General features: G+C 38.5%; 1 protein-coding gene across 4 annotated transcripts in view; it reads left to right on the top strand.

The window, feature by feature from the left end:
- LOC121857807 (organic cation transporter protein-like) overlaps nucleotides 1-26,905 on the top strand; it is a 167,583-nt gene that overhangs the window by 22,750 nt on the left and 117,928 nt on the right. For 2 of the 4 annotated variants that reach the window (XM_042354040.1, XM_042354041.1), the window contains one exon: nucleotides 21,144-21,275. The exons of 1 other annotated variant lie outside the window; for it this stretch is intronic. In XM_042354040.1, the coding sequence (XP_042209974.1) occupies nucleotides 21,253-21,275 (23 nt within the window). In that variant the 5' untranslated portion in view covers nucleotides 21,144-21,252. Of the gene's footprint in view, nucleotides 1-21,143; nucleotides 21,276-26,187; nucleotides 26,235-26,905 lie in introns of those variants that run through there. One more of the 4 variants, XM_042354039.1, reaches the window with a different exon arrangement.

Genomic DNA, 26,905 nt, shown 5'->3' with positions numbered 1-26,905 from the left:
ATATATATATATATATATATATATATATATATATATATATATATATATATATGTGTGTGTGTGTAGTCTAGGATTGCTTTTAGTATCCTGGTGGTCCAGCGGTTAGCGTTCCCCGGTCACAGTCATAGGCTTGTGGGCCGTGGGTTCGAATCCTGGTGGGTTGAGGTGTTGATTGTATGTAGAAGTCCGCGTGCTTTATTGGGCTAATGAAATATATATATATATATATATATATATATATATATACAGTATATATATATAATATATATATTTATTTATTTTTAGAACAACTTTTTATGTTATGGTGGAGGGTGGCCAGGCAGGTGCTAAATTGATTCTTAGCATTCAGCAGATGGTGGTTACTCCACATCAAGGCAGGATGTTAGTTTGTCCATCCAAAGGTTGTGCCACCATCACTTCAACTCGCCGTGGTGTACTCCGGTGATGAGTGCACGAGGAGGGAACACAATCCTCCATTCCTTTCGGGAATCGAGCCCATTACCATTTGCTGTCGGGGCGAAGACTAAATATTTGTATAGCTATGTGTTTACTATTGCAATGGATACATGTTTGGATGTTTACAATGTGTAAACCACGACTGGTCCCAGTTGAGCCTGGCAAACACTCCAGATATCCATCCGGGATGGGCAAAGAAGATGACAGTCAACTTCCTCCACATTTGTCTCGAAAACGTATTTAAATATCAAGAAGAGATACTTACACACTCCAGTGAAGGCCGGCGCCGGGTGTAAGCTTATAATTGGCTACAATAAATAGATTAATGAAGGCAAGGAGGTTCACGTGATGGAGCCCAGGGTAGCACAAGTGGCTGGGTTGTGTATACAAGAAGCCTTCAAGATGTCACTTACACAAAACTCCAGAAACAAAGGTTCATAATCATATCTTTTACATCTTTCTGTCTTTACCACTCAAGAGCACTACATAAGCAAGAAATAAAGACAGTGGAGAAAAAGCAAAATAGCATTTTCATTGTTCATGCTGTCTGGCTCTATTTTTATGGTATAGACCTTCACACCCCTCACCGGAAACGCCAGGCGATCTTGATGGCTAGTGCTGTCGATGTTTTTGTGGTACGAGCTTGAACCCTCCCCCACCACCAATACGAGGAAGGGAGGGAGAACGAAACTGTTACGTTTTCTGTTGGCTAGAGAAGCAGCCAGATGGTGGGGGAGAGGGGCAACACCAAGATGGTGACGAGAACTACCCAGGTATCTGGTGGAGGCTGGTGAGGTGGAGGAGGATGCCGGTGAAAACGAATGCTGGATAGGGTGATTTGTGTGGAAGGTGCTAGTATGTAGAGAGGAAAGTGCTAGTGTGTTGGAGATGAAAATTGTGTGTTAGAGAGGAAAGTGTTTGTGTTTTAGAAAGGAAAGTATTAGTCTGATAGAGAGAAAATGTTTGAGTGGTAAGTGTTAGTATGTTAGAGAGGAAAGAGTTTGCATTTTAGAGAGAAAATTTTTAGTATGTTAGATAGGAAAGTGATAGTGTATTGGGAAGGAAAGTGTTGGTATGTAAGAGGAAAGTGCTAGTGTGTTGGGTAGGACATTGTTAGTGTCTTAGAGAGGAAGGTGTTAGTGTGTTGGGAAGGACACTGTTAGTGTGTTAGAGAGGAAAGTGTTTGTGTTAGTATGTAAAGGCAGAGAGAGGGGTGGAATGGAAGAGGTATAAGAGAAAGAACGAAAGAGGCGGAAAAAAGAGAAAATGAACGTCGCCTACACCACGAAACTAAAAAATAAAGAACACGAGAAGAAAAATCACAGCAACTGAGAACATAATGAAGAGGGAGACAAAGATAAGGGCGGAGACTAGAGAGCCGCCGAGAAGCAGCCACAGCTCAAAGACTGGTAAACACCACATCATCGCGTTACGTCACACCCGGTCCTTGCAAGAGTCGAGTCGCTGATTCACATGAACAGTCCGAGCCAGTCAGCCTATGAAGTTGCAGTGTTTTTATCCCAGAATGGTGGGTTCCAGTTGAGAGAGCGCATTGGACCATATGGAAAAAAATTGGTTCTCAGACATCGCCGCGTAACTAAAACACCTGCCTTTGGATAGATTTTGTTTAAAAAAAAATAAAATAAAACACCGGTTACCAATTTTTAATTTCTTGCTCATTTACTAGGGTTTGGTACATATTTACTGAAAAGTAGCGGTTGTTAGAACTATCGTTTGTCTATAATCTAAACAGTATAATGTGTTACATTCTTTCATGCAAATTCACATGACGCAAAATCTAATCTTATATATTTGTCAGATAAGAAAAATCTGTGGAAAAATAAAGGTTCATGTGTTTTAAGTTTGTAAAATAAAGTAATAAATCCTCCCTTGCGCTCTCGTCTACCAGAATAAATGATCGGAGAACCAAATATTTTTGTTACGTGGCCTTAACTGTGGTGCAGCATCAATATCATGTCATGCTTTTTTGGCCGCTGCTGTATGTGCTGTTAGGTGAGCCAGAGGGAGGCACTTCCACACGCCTCTAGTAATGCCCCTCACCGTAGCATGGCGAAGCTAGGTGTTCTACACCAGTGTGGGTGATTAACGCCGCCAGAGTTGTCTGTCACTGGTCCCTCACTGGTGGTTCACTGGGTAGTATCTTAAAATAGTGCTGGTAGAAAGGGGGAGAAGGCACGTCTGGTGTTATTGCACTTGGAGTGGTGAAGGGAGAGATAAGAAAAGCCAGGCCCTTAGAGGCCTATAGACGCTTCCCTTCACTGGTTTTATTTTTGTCAAGGCAAATGTCAACACGCCTCTCTACTCACTCCCCACACCAATATTAACCCCTACGCTTTCGTGGGACAAAGCTGACTGGCAACCATGCAGAACACCTGCCCCAGTGCTCACTGGTACGGACACGTGCACCTTGGTTTGTCTGGCTCACGGGAACTAAACGGAATGAGAAATGTCAAACATAGATAAATCTTATTATATCTACTGGGACGCACCATCTTAAACGAGGGGGACCGGTGGTAGAAGCGGTACCATTCTTGCCTCGCAAGCGAGATGTCACGGGTTAGATTCCCAGGCCGGTGGAAGTTGTTTGGACTTACTTCCTGGCCCCCATTAGTCCCTGTTCACCTAGCAGTAAAGTAGGTACCTGTTGTAAGTCGAAAGATGCGAATTCGTATTCAGGGAAAGTTGTTGGAGCTTCCAATAACTTGACATAAACCATTGACTCTCCAGGGTTCTATGCCCTTGACTCTTCAGGCTTCTATGCCCTTAACTCATGAGACATAAAGGCAAGCATGAACTTAGCATGCTTCCCTGTTGGGCGCTGTAAACGCTTCTGCGCTTCACCTTCCACAAGGATGTAGGGGGGTGCCCAATAAAAAAAAAAAAAATCCATGAAAATATATTCATAGAAAACTCCAATCCGCTGTGTGTTGGAGAGAAGGGAAACTTCGCCCTCTCCATCCCTTCTCTTCCATTACCCAAAAACCTATTTTTATGTCGCATTTATGTGAGTAATGATATTTAAGCTTATTTACATGGTTAGTTCCTACACTAATCAACTATTAAAGAATAATATAAGTACCTGTACAAATAAGAACTAGACCTTAATGTAAAGCTTCACTTGGAGGAGGTGGACTGAGGTCTGGGTAATATAAAGCCTCCCCAAATTCTAGCATCATAAGGATAAAAATCAAACTAGGGAAAAATAGATAATAAACCCAGATGGAAATTTACATCATGCGGAGGAAGAGAAGCAACGTGAAACTCACAAAGAAACATGATGAGAAGCAATAGCAGGCAGGAAGAAATAGACAGGGAAGAGAGGAAAGAGAAGGGGAAGCTACTAAATAGTACAGAAACATAATGGACAAAGAAAAGGCCAGAGAATGGAAATGTTTAGAGAAGAACCGAGAACACCCGAAGTAAAACGATATGAATCATGACAGGAATATACTGTAGTTAGACGAAAATAGCCAAAAGGATCATAAGTGCAACTAGAACCCCATCTGCCAGGAGAATACCCAAGAGGACCTAAAGTGCCATGAGAAGACCCAAATGAACTGGAGGATGAGCAGAAGGCATCAGAGGAAGACCAAAGGGACTTAAACAGCTGCGAGGAAGGAATACTAGAGAGGTCAAGGTGATGCTGACAGTGGAGCCAGAGATGGCAGAGGCGGAGCAGGTCTGGGGGTGGAGGGGTGAACACACTCAGATGAATGGGCACTACGTATGGCAGCTGAGTACTACTAATGGTAATGTCAGATTATATTTACTGTATGTGATTAAGTATAATGTTAAGGAGACTATAGCCTTTATTAAAAGCAGGATATATAATACTAAATGGATGATTAAGTGTATTTTAAAAGAAAAGTCATCCAAATATTTCACGGACAAATATATTAATATGCAATATGTATGTATATTTGTAAATTTTAACATTTTAAATAAAAGATAAAATTTTTTTAAATGAGTACTACTTACAGTATGGTAGAAGAGTACACTAATGGGAGCTAGGGTTCAACAAGAAGTGCTATGCTAAAGCAGAAAATAGGAATAATAGCGATAAGAATAGTAATAATAAGAATCTTGCTAGGATAATACTGAACTCATAATAAAAATTATACTTGTTAAATTTATGAAAAACAAAGCTCTCCAAAATAAAAACAAAACAAAACTGTGCAACTAAACAGTGTTGAAAGAAGAAGCAACTGTTAACAATGAAAAATAATACAAAACCTCTCATCAAACGAAGGATGGGAGTGTACATGAATGAATAAAGATCAGATGTCAATGACTATTTTTATATATATCCTCAGTTTAGAATGAACTAACTTGTACTGTGTGGTGTAAGTAGCAACGTTAATGACCATTGACATATATATATATATATTATATATATATATATATATATATATATATATATATATATATATATATATATATATATATATATATATATATATATATATATATATATATATATATATATATATATATATATATATATAACATTGTAACCACGTGGTGAACAAGAACCTGTCTCCGGAAATTGTGTTGATAATAATATGTTGATAAGCACAGTACTGTACTGTATTACTCACGCTTGACGAGTGTGATTGTTGTGTTGATAATAATATGTTGATAAGCACAGTACTGTACTGTATTACTCACGCTTACGAGTGTGATTGTTATATGTTTGTGTTTAAAGATAGACGTCAGAAAAGATACAATAACTAATATCTGGAGTATTAAGGTGGACAGGGAGGAAGGGAGGCACTAGCTTGCTACACAAAACTCTTGGGTGTTACTGCGCGGGTGTAGCAGGAAAATCATTACATCACGAAAACTAGTTCTTGCCTGCACCGCGCCATTTTGACATCACCGCTGTGCTTTTGCTTTTCTCTCCATTCCACCACCATCTTGTTACATTGACCCTGCCACTCCTGTTTTCCAAGTACGTACTCTTACTCTCTGTGTTATTCTTCCATTGTTTATTAATTCCATCATTCTCATTCATTTTATCATGCCGGCCTGCCCGTTTACTCTCTCTCTCTCTCGGCCAGTCTTGACATAATTATAGAACCTGCATCATCACTTTCCTTTTTCAATCTCCCTCACTCTACAACACACCTCCAACATCACCCTCCCTGCCTCCACCCCCTCATCTTTCTCTCATAAATCCCCCACCACTCTCTCATTACCACTTTCCCCACCAATCTGTCATTACTCTCCCTCATCACTCTCCCCCATCACTCCCCCATCACCTCCCCCATCACTCTCCCCCACCACTCACCACTCCCCCCACCTCATCACTCTCCCCCACCACTCATCACTCTCCCCCACCACTCTCCCTCCCACTCACTCATCTCCCCACCATCACTCTCCCCCCTCTCCCCTCATCACTCTCCCCACTCATCACTCACCATCACCCCCCACCACCCTCATCACTCCCCCCACCACCTCACCTCTCTCCCCCACCACCTCATCCCCCCCACCACCCCCTCACCACTCTCTCACCCTCATCCTCTCCCCCCCACCACCTCACCTCCCCCCACCACCCTCATCCTCCCCCCACCCTCATCCTCTCCCCCCCACCACTCATCACTCTCCCCCACCACTTCACTCTCATCATTCCCCACCACCACCATCCTCTCCCCACTCATCACTCTCCCACCACCACCCTCTCACTCCCCACCACCCCATCACTCCCCACCACCTCATCACTCATTACTCCCCCACCACATTCTCCCCACCACTCACCACTCCCCCACCACCTCACCACTCTCACTCCTCACCCCCCACCACCCTCATCCTCCCCCACCACCTCACACCCCCTCACTCACTCACCACTCACCCTCATCACTCCCCCACCACTCTCATCACTCTCCCTCACCACCCTCATCACTCTCCCCCACCACCCTCATCACTCTCCCCCACCACCTCATCACTCTCCCTCACCACTCATCACTCTCCCTCACCACTCTCCCTTATAAAATGATGAGTCGGTACTCCAAGTGTAACTAGGTAGAGGGAAATGTACCAAGGTGTAGAGAAGTGTACCAAGGTGTAGAGAAGTGTACCAAGGTGTAGAGAAGTGTACCAAGGTGTAGAGAAGTGTACCAAGGTGTAGAGAAGTGTACCAAGGTGTAGAGAAGTGTACCAAGGTGTAGAGATATGTACCAAGGTGTAGAGAAGTGTACCAAGGTGTAGAGATATGTACCAAGGTGTAGAGAAGTGTACCAAGGAGTAGAGATATGTACCAAGGTGTAGAGAAGTGTACCAAGGTGTAGAGAAGTGTACCAAGGTGTAGAGAAGTGTACCAAGGTGTAGAGAAGTGTACCAAGGTGTAGAGAAGTGTACCAAGGTGTAGAGAAGTGTACCAAGGTGTAAAAAAGTTAACTTAGGTGTAGAGTATACCTAGGTCGAGAGTATACTTAAGTGTAAAGGAGCTTACCTACGTGTAGTGTAAGGGGAGGGGGAGTTAATAGCAGCAGGGAAGTGTTGTGGTGGTGGTGGAGGGTGGCTGTGCTCCCGGACAACCACCACCACCACTACCACAGCCACTGATGCTGCCGTGTCTACGTCAATACTCGCACCGCCCACCTCCAACCTCCCCTCCCATCTCTCTCTCTCTCCGGCCATCCCCCAGCCCACGCTCTCTCAGCTCCCAGGCCACCACCCAGCTCTCTCTCTCAGCTCCCAGGCCATCACCCAGCTCTCTCTCTCAGCTCCCAGGCCATCACCCAACTCTCTCTCTCAGCTCCCAGGCCATCACCCAGCTCTCTCTCTATAGGACATCACCTACCCCTTTCCAATTGTGCCGCCTCTCACCCAACTCTCTTTCTCACCTCCCCCCCATCACTCACCCTCTCTCATTTACCTCCGGCGCCCACCACCTACACCTCTCTCTCTCCCCGTCCACCCCACTGCCGGATAAGACCCTTGCAGTATTTTACTTTATTTACTTAATGGCCACACAAACTAGATGTGTTGTAGACGAAGACATTTACACGATCGACGATTTATTTGAAGAGCCACGGAAAAAATCAATACTCTAACACCTTATACAGCATAAAAAATATTATTGAAAGAACAATAAAATATTTGTATAGGATAAAAACGTGGATAAGGAGACGTTATTTTAATTCAAAGGAATAGTTAATGTAATTTCTTCGTTTTCAATATATTTCTAAAAGCGTCTTAATATTGATGAAGTTGACTAGCACTGAAAGAAGTCTACAGCAGAATCCTATCGGAGCGGCCGGAGCCCCCTCCTTGTCAATTCCAATACTCTCTCTTTCTCCCTCTGTTTCCACAACAATAGGTGTTGCCGTACTTCACCATACTTCACTTACACAAACACTCCCAGAATCCGGACTTAAACCAACAGTACTTACACGAGCACTCTTCACCACTTACACAGACATTCACAAATATCACTTTCACAAACACACCTTTAACTTATACCCAGGGCCGGATTAAGACCCTTATAGGCCCTAAGCACTTAAAAGATTTTGGCTGCCCCCCCATATATACAGTATGTAATTCAAAATATAACCAATAATAAACCATAAAATAAAATGTTATTTTTCGAAATTAAACAAAATTTACAGTAAGATGGAAAATAATGTTTATTTTTGTACCGTATACGTCCACTTTATTTATAGTTGAAAAGTTTTCTCCTACTTTTTTTAATTGCAAAGTCTTTGATCAGATCCTCAAAACTAGTCTTATGTAACACATCTGCTTCTAAACTTAGTAGAGATAAGGCATCCAGCCTGCCTTGTTGCATAGTTGTTCTGATGGGATTTTTAATATACTTCAACTTAGAAAATGAACGCTCAGCTGAGCAATTTGTGACCATTAATGTTAAAAATATACGAAAGCCAATATCAACATTTGGAAAGGCACTCAATATTGTCTTCTACAATCATTTTATAAAGTTCAGCATGACTGAATCTTGTTTTTACATTTTTTGTTGCACTGAACTTATGGCGCACATATAAGTGAAACTGCTGAAGCTCAGCTGAGAAATTAGTGTTGAAATCCTCTGGGTAAGCATCAATCAGCTTTTGACAGCACTGAGAATACCTTTCAATTTCAGTAGATGATGAAGTGGCATTATGTGGCACATCACTTAGAAAAGAAAACCTCTGCTATTTCTTTATATATCTCTCCTCTTCTTCTCATCTCAGTTTCAAGTTTGTCAATAATTGTGTAAAAGGTGGTGATACGAAATTTATCTCTGGCATTCAGATATACTCCTGGTGCATCTCCGTCATTGGGTACCTTCTTTCTGATACGTTTGCGAGTTTGAGCTGCCTTGTGATCAACATCTGGTAGCATATCCTTTGTAGCTGCTTCATATCTTTCAAATTTATCTCGTGAAGTGCACAGTTGATCAGCTAATGCTCCATACAGATCTGCACATGTTTTTAAGTTCACATCCTCATTTTGTAGAACTTGGCTTACTCTGAAAATTTTGCAAAATCTCATTCCAAAAATTCAACATAAAAACGAATTCTAGCTCTTGCATCTTATTTGCAATATTATTTGCTTCTCTTCTAGTGTCTCCCTTTTGTGACTGGTCTTCGGCTATACATTCTAACGCTTCTAAAATTTTAAGGAAAGATTTCAAAATTGCTGCTGTTGGCATAGCATGCGCCTCCCATCTGGTATCAGAGAGGGATTTTAAGACACTTTCATTTCCAATGCAACCTTTAAGAATTTTCCACCGGCTGGTTGAGGCTGAAAAAAAAGTATAGAGCAACTGCACTGTAGAGAAGAAATTAACAGCCTCTTGACAGCAGTCAACAGCACGTCGGCCTACCAGATTTAGTGAATGAGCCGCACAGGGCACATATATAGCAAACTTGTTTGTTTCTAGAATTTTCTGCTGCATCCCCTTATAACGCCCAGACATGTTTGCAGTGTTGTCCATGGTAAATCCGGCTATGGAAAATTTCTGAGGTGCCCCCCTTCCCTTGATGCCCTAAGCACGTGCTTATTTTGCTTAATGGTTAATCCAGCACTGCTTATACCGTCTCATCCACCTCTTATACAAACATACTACAGTATTTACACAAACAAAATTACTCCACTTAACACTGTCATATTCCCATTTTATTCAAATACCATTTAAACAAACATCACATGCACACCACTTAACACACACACACCCAGACACACATACACACCACTTACCACCCAACTACCACCACCACTTAACACCCAGCCACCACCACTTAACACCCAGCCACCACCACTTAACACCCAGCCACCACCACCACTTAACACCCACCACCACTTATCACCCAGCCACCACCACTTAACACCCAGCCACCACCACCACTTAACACCCAGCCACCACCACTTAACACCCAGCCACCACCACTTAACACCCAGCCACCACCACTTAACACCCACCATCATTTAAAATATCCACCACAAGTTAATACACCACCACCACTTAATATACCCAACAACATTTAACACCCACCACCTCTTAACATATCCACCACCACCTAACATACCCACTACCACTTAACACCAGCACTCACACCCACACACACAACACTTAACACACCCACACCAAGCGTATCTCACTGTTACATCATCTACATTAGTAAGCAGTGATGTTCCAAGTACTTTGAGTTGTATCGCCACCAAGCACAATGTAAAATCAAACGTAAGCATTTGGCAATAGTTGGTCGTCAACATGTTGTTTGGGCTGAAGATTATGGCATGATAACTGATGACATGGGGAGTGCGAGTACCAGATTTAGTTGGTATTGGTAGTCAGGTTAATCAAATTTCGTCCTCACACAGCTATGACCTCCTTCGTCGGTGATAGAAGTTTGTTGTGGGGGTGGGATCTCACGGTTTTAGCCCAGTATCGATATATACTGTTATCTTTGTAAGTCTGAAAACTTTCTCATGATCAGGTGAAATGTTGGTTAATTGTCTGACACAAGAGTATATTCATCTAATCGGGTGAGACCCTCTAATTATCGAGTGTTATTGAGCTACTTGACCAATATAACCAAAATATTTCTGTACTGTTTATTTTTACTATTATTTTGTTTCCCTTAACGACGCCAGCGGAGGATAAAGTATGATTGCTTTCTGTTTTTCAGTCTAAAGTTTTTTGTTCCTGCTCATGACTCAAAAGCCACTAATAAATTTTCATCATATTTGATCTAAGAATATACTAAACCGTTCATGAATATAAAATGATTTTGGATTGCATAAAATATGGCTGGATGATTAGACTTGAAGAGGGAACGTGAGTTATCGATCTGTGTGTGTGTGTGTGTTTTTGAAAAAAAAAATTTTCATGCTACACTGTATCTTGGGGGGCTGGTGGTAGGGTGGTACCGCTTTTGCCTTCGCAAGCGAGATGTCACGGGTTCGATTCCCGGGCCGGTGGAAGTTGTTTGGACATACTTCCTAACCCCCATTAGTCTCTGTTCACCTTGCAGTAAAGTAGGTACCTGGTGTAAATCGAAAGTTGCGAATTCGTATTCAGGGACAAGTTGTTGGAGCTTCCAATAACTAGATGACATAAACCATTGACTCTCCAGGGTTCTATGCCCTTGACTCTTCAGGCTTCTATGCCCTTAACTCATGAGACAAAGGCAAGCATGAACTTAGCATGCTTTCCTGTTGGGCGCTGTGAACGCTTCTGCGCTTCACCTTGCACAAGGCTGTAGGGGAGTGCCCAATAAATAATAATAATAATAAAAAAACCTGTATCTTGGGTGGTAGTTGCTTATAGTTTTCGGTTACCAACATCATTGGTGCATGGATTGGCATCTGTGAAGGTTTGTGTAAAGTTATGTCGACAGCTCAAAGGCTAGTTAGCGTCTATGACCATGACATCAAAAATTAGCTTAGGGGTGAGGAAGCTCGAGAATTTTCCCGTCTGATGGTATAAATAACTTCCCTGAAATTCCAGGTTTTGACTAAAAATCAATGGAATCATTGACAAAAGATTAATTATATTAAATTTATATACAGTATATAATAAGCGAAGGCTTTGTTGAAAGGATCGTTCTGCAATTCATTGATTACTGTATTCATTTCTTCCGGGGTGGTTATTATTATTATTATTATTATTATTGTTATTATTATTATTGTAATTATTATCATTATTATTATTATCTTCATTCTACTTAATCTTTAAGTGTAAGTGGATATAACGGAAAAATACCGTCATCTCCCAATTAAGTTTTATTGCTCGTGACTTCAGCAAGATTTTATATATTTGACAAACACCTCTGGGTTATTAAACATTTTAAGCTTTCCTTAAAAAAATCGCCCGTAATTGATTTTTTTTCATGTTTCAACAGTATGGTTCTTATATATATATATATATATATATATATATATATATATATATATATATATATATATATATATATATATATATATATACAGTATATCATGTAGATCCACAAGAAAACGCGGAAGGGAAGCAACATACTTAACGACAAGAAAATATATCGTTAATACATTAATCATTACTACCACAATACTGTATAACTAAACCATACAAATCAAAATTCCCTAAATTAATATATTCAGTTATGTGTCCTTGGAAATACTGAAGTAAGGTAGAATAAGGTTGTTGTGCCGTGTCGAATGGGGAATGAACCCAACATGGCGACTCGTGATTGGTCAATCGGTTGCCTTGTTTTCTGACAATAGTCCCTCATTACACCTTGTGGACTCGTCTGTGGAATTTGTAGGGGTTAAAAAGTTTAGTTTGACAGTCCATAAAGTGAGTGAGGTTGTGGAAGATACGGTCGTGGTAAAACATGGCAAGGAGTCAGCTGGTCCACTAAGAAACCGAAAGGAGGTTCGTGTTTACTGGTGATATCATGGGGGGTGTTTGTGATGATAGATTGTAGAGGTAGACAGGTACTATAGGTGAAGTTGAAGTATTGTGTCGGAAGTGATGGTGGATTGTGAAGTTAAGTTACAGTATATTAATGTTGACTTAGGGTAAGATGAGGCTACAAAGATTAACGTAAGTTGTATGTTGTTCCCGTCACAGTTAACGAGCATTATATAATTAAAACAAGTATAATGGGAAAAAAACCGTATGTTTGCTGAGTGAAGATAATTGGGTGTATTTACAGTGTCGCCAGGTAACAACCATGAACACGTTAGGAATAAATTAAGCCTAGGACGCCATGACCTATATATATATATATATATATATATATATATATATATATATATATATATATATATATATATATATATATATATATATATATATATATATATATATATATATATATATATATATAATATGGAATTCGGGACGTGATCAAACAGTGTGACATCGTTTTCGTATTTTTCACATCCGTTGTAAATTATTGTATAAAATTGAACATTTGAGGTTCAGTAAGTACTAGTTATAAATATCTTTTAGAACCATGAAGTGACTTGTTTATTCATGAATTACATTGTTTTATGGTCAGTTTTAGCCTCGTAGATTATTGAAATATTCTTGGTACAACTTTTAGAAGCCTTGTTATGTTTTTTTTTTGTTTATCCTTGTACTAAATTACATTACAGTACTCAGGGGTGTGTACATAATGACAGAGCAGTTATATTGGCAGGTTTACGACACCACCACTGCAAAAGTTTGTTGATACTAGGATACCTCCCGCCAATCACGGCCAACACATACCCAGTATCAAATCTGAATCCATAGGCGCATGATAGATATTCAGCATAGTTTGGAAAATTTGATTTTTTTTTGTAAATCGCCAATGAAAATTTAGCAAAACCCTCTATGCTGTTGTGACTTATTAAATTCAACAGTACTTTTTTTTATAAAGCATTTATTTACATACCACGCAACACCATTTCTTTATTATTATATTGCCCGCTATATAACTGATTTACACCCTTCAGCTGATTACTTTAGGAAGTATTTTTCGTATTTCCTAGTTTAAGAAGCTTTCTTTAAACAAATAAGACACCATAAAAATCAGCTGATATTCCCTGGCAGGATCAGACACGAACAGGGTCGTCATCTTTATACAGGGTTATAAATATTGATCTCTGTACCGTGTTGTTTGAAATACAGTATTGTCTTGAATTTAGTAACCCATTCCTTCAATTGTTTAGATACAAACTTGAACTGTAAAGCTATATACTGTATGACTTATTCCAATGGTTAAAACAATTTGTGGTTAAGACAGATGGACGGACGATCAAAGTAGCAGCCACTAGTAAATGTTGTGAGGGGAGCGAAAAAATGATCAGGGCGGTAGATGAATACCCACGCTCAGTTAAGGAAGAATTATCTCAAATTTCCACGGAGGATCTTTCTTATTTTGAGGCTGTTAACCTGTTAATTTTTTTTTCACCTTTCTCGTCCCAGCCATCAAAATAAGCAACAGCCTGAGACATCACAAGCGTATAACCCGAAAATGTATGACTGTTCCCCCTCTTATTCCAGACAGTTTCTCTATGGCTGGTTAGGGTCTCTCATGAAACTTCTAGGGAGCCTTGTGTCATATTTTACTTTCATTGTGTAGTTGGTCCGAATTTAGTTACGAGAAACACATATCGTAGAAAGCTTTGAGTGTACGACCCCGACCCCCTGAGTGTTTGAGAAAAGTAAGGTAGACTGCTCTGATAAAATCTCAAGCACTTTATTTACTTCCCGTGTTTCAGCATTATTAAAGGGTTAAAATCAATTCTGAAAACTTGCGGACCTGATACATGTCATAAAGGGAAATAAAAGACAGAGAACTGAAAACGTAGAAAATTTTAACAGAAAAAATAGAAAATTAGTCTTAAAAGCGAGGAAAATGGTAATTTGGTACAGAAGGGAGTTGGTGTATATGTTAGTTAACAGTAATTTACACGGGGATAGTATGAACTTTTATTGTCTCAACAAAATACAGACCTCAAGTGGTGCTCCTATATTTACACTGTGGCGTCCATTAACCTAACCTAACCTAGGTTAATGAGCGTAAATATTCAGGTAGACCCACTCCAACTCGGTAGACCTCATACTATAGTAACACACCTCAAATTCAGCTCCTATGAAATACCATAAACTTTTCACCCTCTTGAGTACGATATCTTAATCCCCAGAACACATGCTGTTATAGTCAGGGGGTTAAGTTTAATTCATGGCAGCTGAATTTAGGATGTACAAGTTTTTCTGTCTATTCTGTTGCACTTAGTGACTGACTTGTGTTGTCAGGCAGCGCCAGTAGTTTAGGGACTGTCAGCATGAGTGAAGTGTCAGTTAGCGTCAGTGTGAATTTGACGTCAGGCAGCGTCAGCGTGACAGATGAGACTCAGCATGACTCATCAAATAACCTGACTGAAACAAGTAATATACTGCAGGTCGCTGTAAAAAAAAAGTAATATAGGTCACGTGGGCTAATGACAGCTAGTGCTTGTTAATGGGGTGTGTGTGTGTGTGTTATATGCTGGGATACAAATTTATATACGGTATTAATGTTGTGTTGATGTGCGTATGCAAGAGTGTGGGTCTGCATGTGTGTGCCTTACAACTGTACTTAAAAGGTGAAGTATCTTGCCTGTGTGTATGTGTTGTAGGATCTATGGTGGAGGGCGTCAGGCATGTCATCGCCTCGTTCGACTGAGCTCTTCGTTTATTCTCATCAAAACTACTTGGAAAATTCCCTCCCACAATTCACTCCACAGAGACTTCATGTTTTGTTATTGACGGTTTACGCGTTCAGTATTGTGTCTCACAGTCTGGACACTTTGTTCTTGTTTACGGTTACTCGTCGTCCATTTAACACACACAACCTCTCTTTATGCTGCAACATTAACCTAGACGGATTCAACTTCTTGTACTGAGTAAAGCAAGTGCAGTAAAACCTTCGCCTGTATTTGTTACTTGACAGTATTCATGTACCCCGTAGGTCTACATTTTTTTTTCATTTAGTTTTCAATACTACATTGAATATATGAAGATAAATGGATAAAATCGCCAAGAAACATTCATATTGGTTCAACATGTACAATACATAGACATTTCAGGAATACAGTACGTTATACACATTGGTGAACAGTTAGTTGATTTCAATAATGATAGCTTAAGAAAACCGTTAAACGAAATACTGTCTAACAAAGTCTGAGTGGTATATTGGTTTTTAACGCCTTTATTGCCGATCATTTGGGGTTATTTATCTCAGTTTTACAGTAGCTTTCTGGAGTTGATGCAGTCTGTTGAGTTTACCCGTACTAGCTGAGATTAATGGAGGGTGAACGTCCAAACCACGCAAACGTGATATGACGACGTTGGCTGGAGGTGTGTCGGGATCAGCGACCTTACAGCTAGCTGGTTGTAAAATGTTGGTTTCAAATTTAGTAGTGTATTATATTTCACCCTTTAACTGAACCCTTTTTTATATAGACAAATGGCAACCAAGGAGGCATGTTGTGTCTGCTTGTGAACATTCGTAGATCAAGATCATGTGTTATTAGCATTTCACATAGTTCAGAATTCGATAGCGTTCAGTGGGTGAATTATGGCGCTTTTTCCCAAGTACTCCTCTTAGAACGGCTTCATCTTTTTTATTTCATCGTTCGGCTTGAATCGATATCTTGAAACCCCTCCAGTGTATTACATCGAGTGCTCTTGTATTGAGGGGTAAGCTTTATCCTCCACCTAACCCTGCCCACCCTCATCCTCCCACCCCTAATCCTTTCCTGGGTATATTTTTGCAGTATGTAACGTCCTGTTGCCATTTTGGTAAAAGGTCAGAGTTCAAAGGTGTTAGCTGATTTAGGAGATCATTATTTAAATTGCAGTGTACAGCTTGCAAAATTTACATTGAGGATGATAAATGGATAAAATAATTGGTACTTTAGCGTAATTGACCCAAGCAGAACACTTAAAAAAAGTTTAGATACTCGAAACGGGTTGATGTAATGGGATCAATAGATACAACTTCGATCTACTGACAGCATTCACTAAGTCTAGTTTAATGTATATTTGAAGGGATAATGAGAATACTACGGAAAGTTGGGTTTTGTGGCGATTCGTACTCTAGACACCTGTTTATTTGTTTCCCTGGGATCACCCAAAGATTAGACACCCCCAAGGCATTTCGCATGATGATTAAACGCCCTAATGCAGGAGGTACAGTTGCGGAAATGTGTTCCTACAGTATATGACCCATAGCAACCTATCCACCAATCACGCCCGTCGTTACACGACCAATACCCATTCATTCATAAATACTGATACTACTACTGCGACGTTGCCATTTGGAGACACGGGTTACCACAGGAGTGTAGGAACACATTTCCGCAACTCTACCTAGTCTTAGGTGATCTCTTGCCTGTTTCTCCAGACTATTCTAGAGCACCATAATATGCGGTATACCTGTTTATATGTAATGCGGCTATTGTTCGTACACACTGTTCTGTTGATGCCCTTAAAACTATTTACTAGAACCATAAAGCTTAAAAATATGATGTATTACTTTTGTTTAAGATAGTTCGCTCACGTGTGTGTAATAATAATAATAATAATAATAATAATAATAATAATAATAATAATAATTATTCACGGTTTATTGAAAGAATTTGGCAGTCAAATGTCTGAAAATATACTCGTACAGTTGCATAAATGGAGAATGGGTCACTTGATTGACAAATAATATACAAGTAACATAAGTGATACAAATATGTGTGTGTGTGTGTGTGTGTGTGTCTTGGTTACGTTTTCATATGTCTGTGTTCATGTGTGTATGTGTATGCATAAATTTGTGTGTGTATACGTGTTTATGTGTGACTGCAACATCAGTATTCATAAGCTTGGGATATATGTTGGCGTCAGATCTATGGTCACGTCGTCTCTTTTTTGACTGAACTCGTTTAAGCTTATCAAATGCAATAAGTAAATGCTAGGTCAATTTTACCCACAGGGATATCGTTAAGCTGGCAATTTATGCTTATTGTCACTGATTGGTCACTTGATCAGTCTTGTGCGTGACGTCAAAGCTTTGAGGTACAGTTGCTGTTACAGTCACGAGCCTTCTCCTGTGACCACCAATTGTATCATACTTCACGTACTGTACGAATGTTAAAGATCAACTAGAGACGTGATGGCATTATGTATGTCTGCAGGATTCCATATATATATATATATATATATATATATATATATATATATATATATATATATATATATATATATATATATATATATACAATGAATCACGTACACCATACCTATGCTAGCCTGTATTATTTTAGCTTTGTAGTGGAGATGCCTTTTGTAGTTGATTCCTCTCAGTATCTCATTTTACTTTGTTAAGTTCTTCTCGTACTTGGACTAACACAGTTACCCATTCTCAGTAACCTAGATCATAGCGTCTCTGCTCTCCTGCACACCCGTCTTCTCTTTACCAGGGGCATGACTATCACCGGGACAAAGGGTCTCGTGTGTGTGTGTGTGTGTGTGTGTGTGTGTGTGTGGGTGTTTCTACTCATAGGATGTCAACAGACAAGTCGGCTCCGAACCATGATGTAACAGTTAAGCCGCAAGAACCCAGGATATATTTCATCACAACACACTCCACAGGGGCGCCTTTAACCTAGCGTTTGTCACGTGATCAGTCTTGGGTTTCAAGGTTCTCCACCCTTTGTAATTGTCACGGCCACGTCGCTGTTCTCGACATGGCTGACACTTCATTTATTCAACTTTATAACAGTCGTTAAGTGTGACCAAGGATTCTGGGACTATAGGAGGTGGAGCACTCAATGTTAAATTTTGGGTCCTCCCGCGACAGTGGCGTCGCCAAGTGACCGGAAAGTAAAAAACACATTATGCCCATAGCGCCTTACACGATATTGCGCGATAACACCAGATTATTCAGTAAAAATAATTAATATATAGTCAGTAGGCTATTGACATCCAACTTTAAATACTTAGGGATAAGTTCTAGAAGCAACACACTGATTATTTTGTAGTAAAAGATAATTATTTGCCTACTTAAGGGAATATACTCCCTACGGTTCTTCAGTAAAAGCTTTACACCAGTTTTACACCATTTAATATAAACAAATATATCGCAGACAACTAATCAATGTATTTTATTGTAGTTTCTTAAAACAGGCTACAATTTTAATAGCGATCTAAAGAACATCACGGTATTTACAAGTTGATAACAAAGTGGGCAGTGACACCACTTTCTCACATCTTATATTGTGTTCACAAGTTTATTGATGACCAATGTTTAAAAAAAAAGACAGTACAGCTTTAAACCTGTACAACTACCAATGCATTGCTGGAAATTCAAGACTGTAGGTTTTAAGGTTTGGCTTCTACAGTGGAAGAGGCTTGAATATCAGGCTACATTATTCCAAGTTGGAATAATAATAATAATAATAATAATAATAATAATAATAATAATAATAATAATAATATTAATAATAATAATAAACTGAAATTGTCATATATATATATATATATATGTATATATATATATATATATATATATATATATATATATATATATATATATATATATATATATATATATATATATATATATATATATATATATATATATATATATGACAATTTCAGTTTATTATTATTATTATTATTAATATTATTATTATTATTATTATTATTATTATTATTATTATTATTATTATTATTATTATATATACTGTATATTTAAACTATGCAGGTACTGTACAGTAAATCTGTGACTGGGAAAATATAAATTTTGAGACGAAATCGCTATAATGTATTTTTTCTGCTCTAGTTCCGTTAGAGTATCAAAAACAACATACAATTCCGTGTTTGTACTTTACTGACTCTTAGCCGTTTGGTTTTTCACGAAACAAAACAAAATTGCCAAGACAAAGGTAAGGTTAGGTTAGGTTAGGTTAGGTTTTGGAAGGTAAAGAATTAGGTTAGGTAGTTAGGTAAAGTTGGGTTAGGTCAGGTTTCGTTATGTTTGGTTTGGTTCGTTTTTTGTTTGTTTTTAACACACAATTTGGGTTAGGTCTTTTCACTAAGATGCATATATTTAAAATGTTCATTTATTTCGGTGTGGACTGTATATATAAACCGCTGTGTTTTTACATACCTTTCTATGAATAGTAATGGAGTTATTTTTACCCAGATACTATTTTACTTTTTTCTTGTTATCTATTAATAAATTTACATTACTTTGGCGTCAAGGACAATGAGTCCTATTTTTGTATCTTGTTTACCCTAACATATTAAGTTAATTTCTTTCTATTGTCTTCTGTATATAGAATATTATTTCAGATGTTTCAATGGCCTGGGGATTAAGCACAGTTTACTAAGTAAAAATTTAGACAAGATAACAACTTTCAAAGGATGATTTATAAGAGATAACGTGTTTTAATATACTTCAAGGGTGCGTTTCTCTACATTATTTACAGCCAGGTGTGATTTGTGACTCATTCTTGTTTTAATTTGGTTTACGTTAATTTATGTATTATTATTATTTATATATTTTAATTGATTTTTAAATAATGTTAATCTACCTACCTACGTTAACACTTCAAAGTATCCAAAGCTTATGAGGTAAATTATATTCTTGTTTGCATTCTAGTTTATTATTATTCAATATACATAATTTGAAGTTAAGCATTCTAGGTTATGCATGCTTTTTTTTATTTGGATATTACAGGCTTTATGTATATACTAGATTAATGGTTCTTATAAATATTAGATAAAAGTCATCACGGAAAACACAGCACTATGGACTGTATACATCCCCTGAGTTTGTGTGTTTCTGTGCATGTTTGTGTGTTTACGCTGATGAAGGAACTTGCCGTTATTTATTCACGAACGTGAAAAAAAAAATCCCTAAGGATACTTTGCTCTCTAAAGGATCCCAACGCTAATCGAATCTAATATAATCTCACCTCACTTAACCCACCAGGTAGCGTTAGGACTTTCAATCTTCTCCTGAAATAAGCTAGGGTGCCTAATCTACACGCGACCCCTTTGCTCACAACTTTTCCTGAAATACTTCTTTTATGGGACACAGCCTTGAAATGCACATTCCCGGGTGTATACAAACCAAATATACACCTGATGTGTCTATGCTATCTAAAATTAGGCTTCCTCCTTTCACTCATAAATGAAAAAGACATGAATATTGAGTAAAAATTATCAAAGTTGGCAAGTTTCTCAGTGCACCATACTATCTTACCTTTGAGAAAGAAATTGGAGAGGATAATAATAACCGACGGTATGTGGCAACTCTTCTCTGGGAGGGAGAAGGGAGAGTTGGGAGTATTTACTGTGCTAACTGTTTACGCAAAATTCTCGGTGGATAGCTCAGCTCCTCTGATCTTCTTTTAGAGTTTAGAGTTAGACGAGTCTCAGGCTAATTACCATCCTGTCAACACTAAATCTCATTGTATAACTTCGAGGAAATATTGACAAACAATTTTACACCGTAGAGAACCCATCCAGCAAAGAAAAACAATGACAAAATCCCACCAACTCGTGTTTCTGGAAATCTCAACACATGTGATTGGTTTTGGTAATCTCACGTTTGGGTTAAGTGAGAGTTTACCCAGAACCCTATGTTATCTACCAAATATTAACTATGATCTACGAATTTTTAAAGCTAAGGCGTAGTTTTTTATCTCAGATCCATCACAACCTACTGATATCCAACCGGTTCATCGCAGTTGTTGTTGTCCAGGAGAGACCAACCCAGATCTTACCAGCGGAATAACTACAGTCTGATTATTACCACCATGAGCTACAATAATAAGTCTAGGTGAGAGATGTGCTTACTATAGTGAAGAAATCTTGAGCTTACGGTTGATAAGGAAGGAGACACTAATTACTACTACTACTACTACTACTACTACTACTACTACTAATATTACTACTAATATTACTACTACTACTACTACTAATATTACTACTAATATTACTACTACTACTACCACTACTACCAGTACTGCTGCGACTAATCATAATAGTAATAATTATAATAATAATAATGTAATGATGGTAACTGTAATAATACCATTAATGAATCATGTTTATTACAGTAAATTATAACTACTATGCCATTAAGCCCTGGCACGGTTGTCGCTTCAACAATTGCTACATTGACAAGTATCGGGGAACACACGCGCACAAGAGGTCTGTGGGAGGTTCCCCTCTAGGTAAACACTTTTTTTTTTCAGAATGGCCTCCAACCTCCCCTTATAGCCACTACTACTACTTGTCCAAACACTAGCATTGATAACTACATGATAGTACACTTCAACGACACTAGTAAATAACAAATAATTGATAGTAACCGTAGTTCTTCTTCTTCTTCTTCTTCTTCTTCTTCTTCTTCTTCTTCTTCTTCTTCTTCTTCTTCTTCTTCTTCTTCTTCTTCTTCTTCTTCTTCTTCTTCTTCTTCTTCTTCTTCTTCTTCTTCTTCTTCTTCTTCTTCTTCTTATTATTATTATCATTATCATTATCATTATCGTTATTGTTATTGTTATTGTTATTATTATTATTATTATTATTATTATTATTATTATTATTATTATGGTGAGTCTGCGATGCAAGACTCAGCTTTTACTTAGTCTTTCATTGATTAGTCTTGAGTTGCGGGTGATGTGTTCACGACGACGGGGAGGGCGTTGATCCTTAACCTAGATACGGTAAGTGTGAGATCAATGCCTATATGTACAGTGGTTGGCGGAAATTGACGGTATATTTATGGGTGAGAATAAGCCCATCGATATGAGCTAAACTTATATTTTAAATAATGGGGTTATTCTAATAGATAGGGAGGGGTGAGGGGACGGACGGTGCCAGCGAAGTACATCAAGATAACGCTTTGTATTAGTCTTTTGCTTGTTTTTGTTTTATGGTCGACCATGAGCCACAATTGTTTGGGGAAACAATTGTGTTCTGTCTCATTTATGATCATGTTTTTCATGTTTGTTAAGTAAGCTGCAGATATGTCATTTGGTTGTTGGTTTAGTAAATAATAAAAAACAAAAAACACTCGGTGACAACCCCTCCCCCGTGTACCACTAAAACAGATCGATATCAACAGCTAGGCTACGGCTTCCCCCTCATACACTGCACCCTACTACCAGGAATCTCATTGTATCTTTGTTAACAAGACATGGTGAGGGGCTTCACTGAGGTGTATTATACCAAGTGTACCAAAAAAAGGTTAGGATTTAACCAGCAGGTATATCATTATAGATTCAATGTACTTTATCCGCACTGCCCTAAACGGGCTGGCAAGCCTGTGGGACCCACTTTCACTTATTGCACTACTTATCGAGAACAGGTGATGATGCTGCAAACTAGGCACTGAAATAGGTAACGAAACTACAAGTAGGTATATTTACCTGGTTCTGAGGTTATAGGAAAGCAACTTTGTAAGGTTGGTATCGGTTTTATAATATGACAGGCGGTTCCTCAGGTTTCCTGTTTACGGAGGATGGGGATCTATCTGTATCCTGTATTTTTCCGTTACACATAGCTTGAATCGTAAGGAAAGTTCTTCCATATAGCGACTAATACAATTATCCATAGATTTTACGTGCACTACTATTATTGTTCTCACACACGTACTCTCTTAGTCTGTTTCTTTATTTTACTCTCAGCCGTACTACTATGTTACTTGATGTGTTTTCTGTAGTCCGTACTTTATACTTCATAGTCCGCCTTATCAGTTTCCTCTCCCTCGAGTATTACATTCATAATATAATTTCCATTTTCTGGTTCAGCATCCGCTTTTTAGATAATCTGACCCACTCCAACCATTCTACTGTTAGCATCTTACTCTACTACGCATTTGTGTAGGTTGATGTTACAATGTGTTATTACGCCTTAACAACTAAAGTTCTTTAAGCACGTATAATAGATTAGTGAATAAAGTAGTAGCTACTAACGATAAAAAAATAAGTGAGATATATCTTTATTGTGTAGATTATGGCCCTGCCGATAAATTTCACTTGAACTAATTACTCACCTCTTCCGTCTTTTAACAGTTGCAAGGCTGGTGTATTATTTAAAACACCTTAATATCGGACAGACACACAGAGTTGCTAGGCTATTATTGGTTAATATCGGACATACGCATAATTGCTGATCTATATTGGTTAGTATCGGACAGACACATAAAGCTGCTGGGGTATGGTTCGTGGAAAGCATGACCCGCCTGTATAAATACCGGGACTAGAACTTTTGCAATATGTCAGTCACCTGGTTCTCTGGCACCCGCCCTAACTCACTTACGTCAGGCCACAGGACGGAAATAGATTGTGGTATTAGGGAGCAACGCATGCTTGTATAATAATGTCGTGTACTGTACGTTGACGAGCATTAGGTACACGTACAGTACATACATACATGGTACGTACTTACCTTACTTCACATTTCATGTATACTTTCGCAACTCCACACGCTCTTACACACACATTTACACTACGTTTGTTGACATTTATTTACAGTTGCAGTCTCATACATACATACATACTACATCCTTGACCACCGAAGGGTCAAGACGTACCTGGCGCTCCTCTCGGAGCAGCCAGGTCAACTGTTAAGTTGGCCCATACCAACCCCTTCCCCTGAACCCGCCTCCCCACCGGAATATCAACAAGTTCTCGCCAGAAGTTACAATTTCATTTAGGAAAGGAATGAAACCAGTGTTAAACAGAGGTGAACAGTGGTGAACAGTGCTTAAAGTCAGTGAGAACAACTCAACAGTAACAGTCGTACCCAAGTTAACCTTCACACAGTGAGGTCCCAGGTACCCAGTGATAACGGCCCGTGAGACCCAACAACAACCAGTGATGTGTTAATCCGTCTACGATAGGAAGGCCTGGGACCAAACCTCACTCATATAACACCATCTGTGAAGGAATTACTACACCACGTGAAGCCCCTCATAACACCATCTGTGAAGGAATTACTACACCACGTGAGGCCCCCTCATAACACCATCTGTGAGGGAATTACTACACCACGTCAGGTCCCTCATAACACCATCTGTGAGGGAATTACTACACCACGTCAGGTCCCTCATAACACCATCTGTGAGGGAATTACTACACCACGTGAGGACCCTCATAACACCATCTGAGGGAACTACTACATCACGTGAGGTCCCTCCTAACACCATCTGGGAGGGAGTTACTACACTTCGTATTTGCTGTTCAACACGTACAATCCTACATTAATCTGTATGTTCACTGTATGTTCCTTTACCTTTCTCTATTGAAGGCTTTTGTTAAACCACCATTGTATGCAATAAGTCATTTATGTCCAATGTATATTTTCAGCCTTCGGGCTGCAGAACTTTTTCAATAAACCGTTAATTATTATTATTATTACATACATACATATACACATACATACATAATATTCGCTCTTTATTCCACATCCACTGATAACTTGAATATTCAGTGCATTGATGACTGATGAAAATTAATTATAAAAGCAGCGCTCCACACCTCTTTGAACTAGTCACCATGTTGAAACACTGCCCGCAAACATCCGTCTGACCCCCCCCCCACTATTACTCTTAAAATCCTCAACTTTGGAACAATCACTCAGTGGAACTCCTCTATGCATGTCATCCCTTCCTTGTATAAACTTCAGTTCAACAAGTGCAGGGTATTCATAGATCTCTCACGGTTAAGTGTTTGAACGGGGGCACAGTGTTGGCCGTGTCACTGTGTATGTGTGTGTGTGTCAAGCTCTTCTAGATTTAGCTAATTTTTGAAGTCAGTCACAGACAGATTTAAGTCATACGTGCTTGAATTCACCTCTAATATGGTATTTTGTGGTGTAGAGTATATTGAATTATGGAAACTACTGAATGTTCATGAATTGTCTGACCCATTTTAAACTTTAAGAAAGCGATGTGGAAGTTTACTAAGACAAAGACTTGAGTTCTTCGTTACTTATATTATAAAACATGCGTTTTGTATTGATAATGTTTTTGAAGTTATTATTTTTTTAAATGGATCAGATAATTTATGGACACCCTGTATATTTATATTATAGACATCACTCAGTCACGCTCACTATCACCGACTCACTTCCCCCTTTACCGTTGGGCGTGCCTCATTTGTTTACACACAAGTTCAGTGTCTCAATTGTTTCGCTTACTATTGACAACACAACATATATATATATATATAGCCTATATATATATATATATATATATATATATATATATATATATATATATATATATATATATATATATATATATATATATTGTTTCTCACTTTTATTATTATTATTGTTATTATTATTATTATTATTATTATTATTATTATTATTATTACATTGTTTTATTATTATTATTGTTATCATTATTATTTTATTGTTATTTTTGGTTATTTATTATTTTTTTACCAAGAATTATTATTATTATTACTACTACATTTTCGCCCCCTAGGCCCCGTAAAAAAAAAATGCGCCTGAGGGAACTTGCCGCCGCTCCATACGAGGTGTGAATAAGTTACATTTGTGTGTCCTCAGCAGAATAATAATTGTACACGGACTGGTGCAGTAGCAGCAAAAGTTTTAGGACTAATCAGTGTCACCGCAACCCGCGTCACACCAGTACCTCCAAGAACCTTTAGGGCCACCGACGCCAACATATCCTTTCATCCTCTTCTGCACACTTCGCACGTTGTAGAGCTATCCGTGGACTTTTCTCTATGGGGCGTTTGTTTTTGCGTCTCTTGAGTCTGTGAGTAGCACGATATATTAACCTTCAGTCGTTTCCCTGTGTTTTTACGTTGATTTTTCAATAGTTAATTATGTAAATTGCTTGAAACACGCGCCACATAGTTTGTCACAATGAATTATTGCGCTTCAACGGCTACTGTGTTTCTCTGGACTTGTAGTTATTAAATACTTAGTGTAATATTGTCTTATAATTGTTACAATTTCTAGATTTAAGCGTATTTGTGTTATTATTTGATCACAGCTTTATTATATGAGGTAATTTAAAGCAGATTAATAAGTATTGTTGTATTGACTTACCAGGTTCTTGTGTAAAGCGAAACTAATTATATCAGATGGAAGCCAAGTGATTACATATGTGGTGTGGTAGCTAAGTTAAGTCATTGGCTGACCGAATCAGTGGGTTCATTGCCCTGTGCAGGAATGATGATCGGTTTCCTAACTTCTTTTTTGGCCTCAAAAGATTGGTCTTTTGATCACAACGAAGTGTGGCTGCAAGATTTAGCTTTTTTAGCTGACATGACTACTATGCTGAATAAACTAAACTTAGATCTGCAAGGGAAAGATAAAAGTATAGTTGACATGATTATCCCTGTGGCTGCTTTCAAACAGAAACTAAAACTAGTATCTTCACAGTTGCATCAACATCAACTACGAAACTTCAGAAATATGATG

The sequence above is a fragment of the Homarus americanus genome, unplaced genomic scaffold, assembly GCF_018991925.1.
Source record: "Homarus americanus isolate GMGI-L3 unplaced genomic scaffold, GMGI_Hamer_2.0 scaffold16712, whole genome shotgun sequence".
Lineage (NCBI taxonomy): Eukaryota > Metazoa > Arthropoda > Malacostraca > Decapoda > Nephropidae > Homarus > Homarus americanus.
Note: the sequence above shows the minus strand (reverse complement) of the source record. Positions and strands in the feature narration are given on the sequence as shown.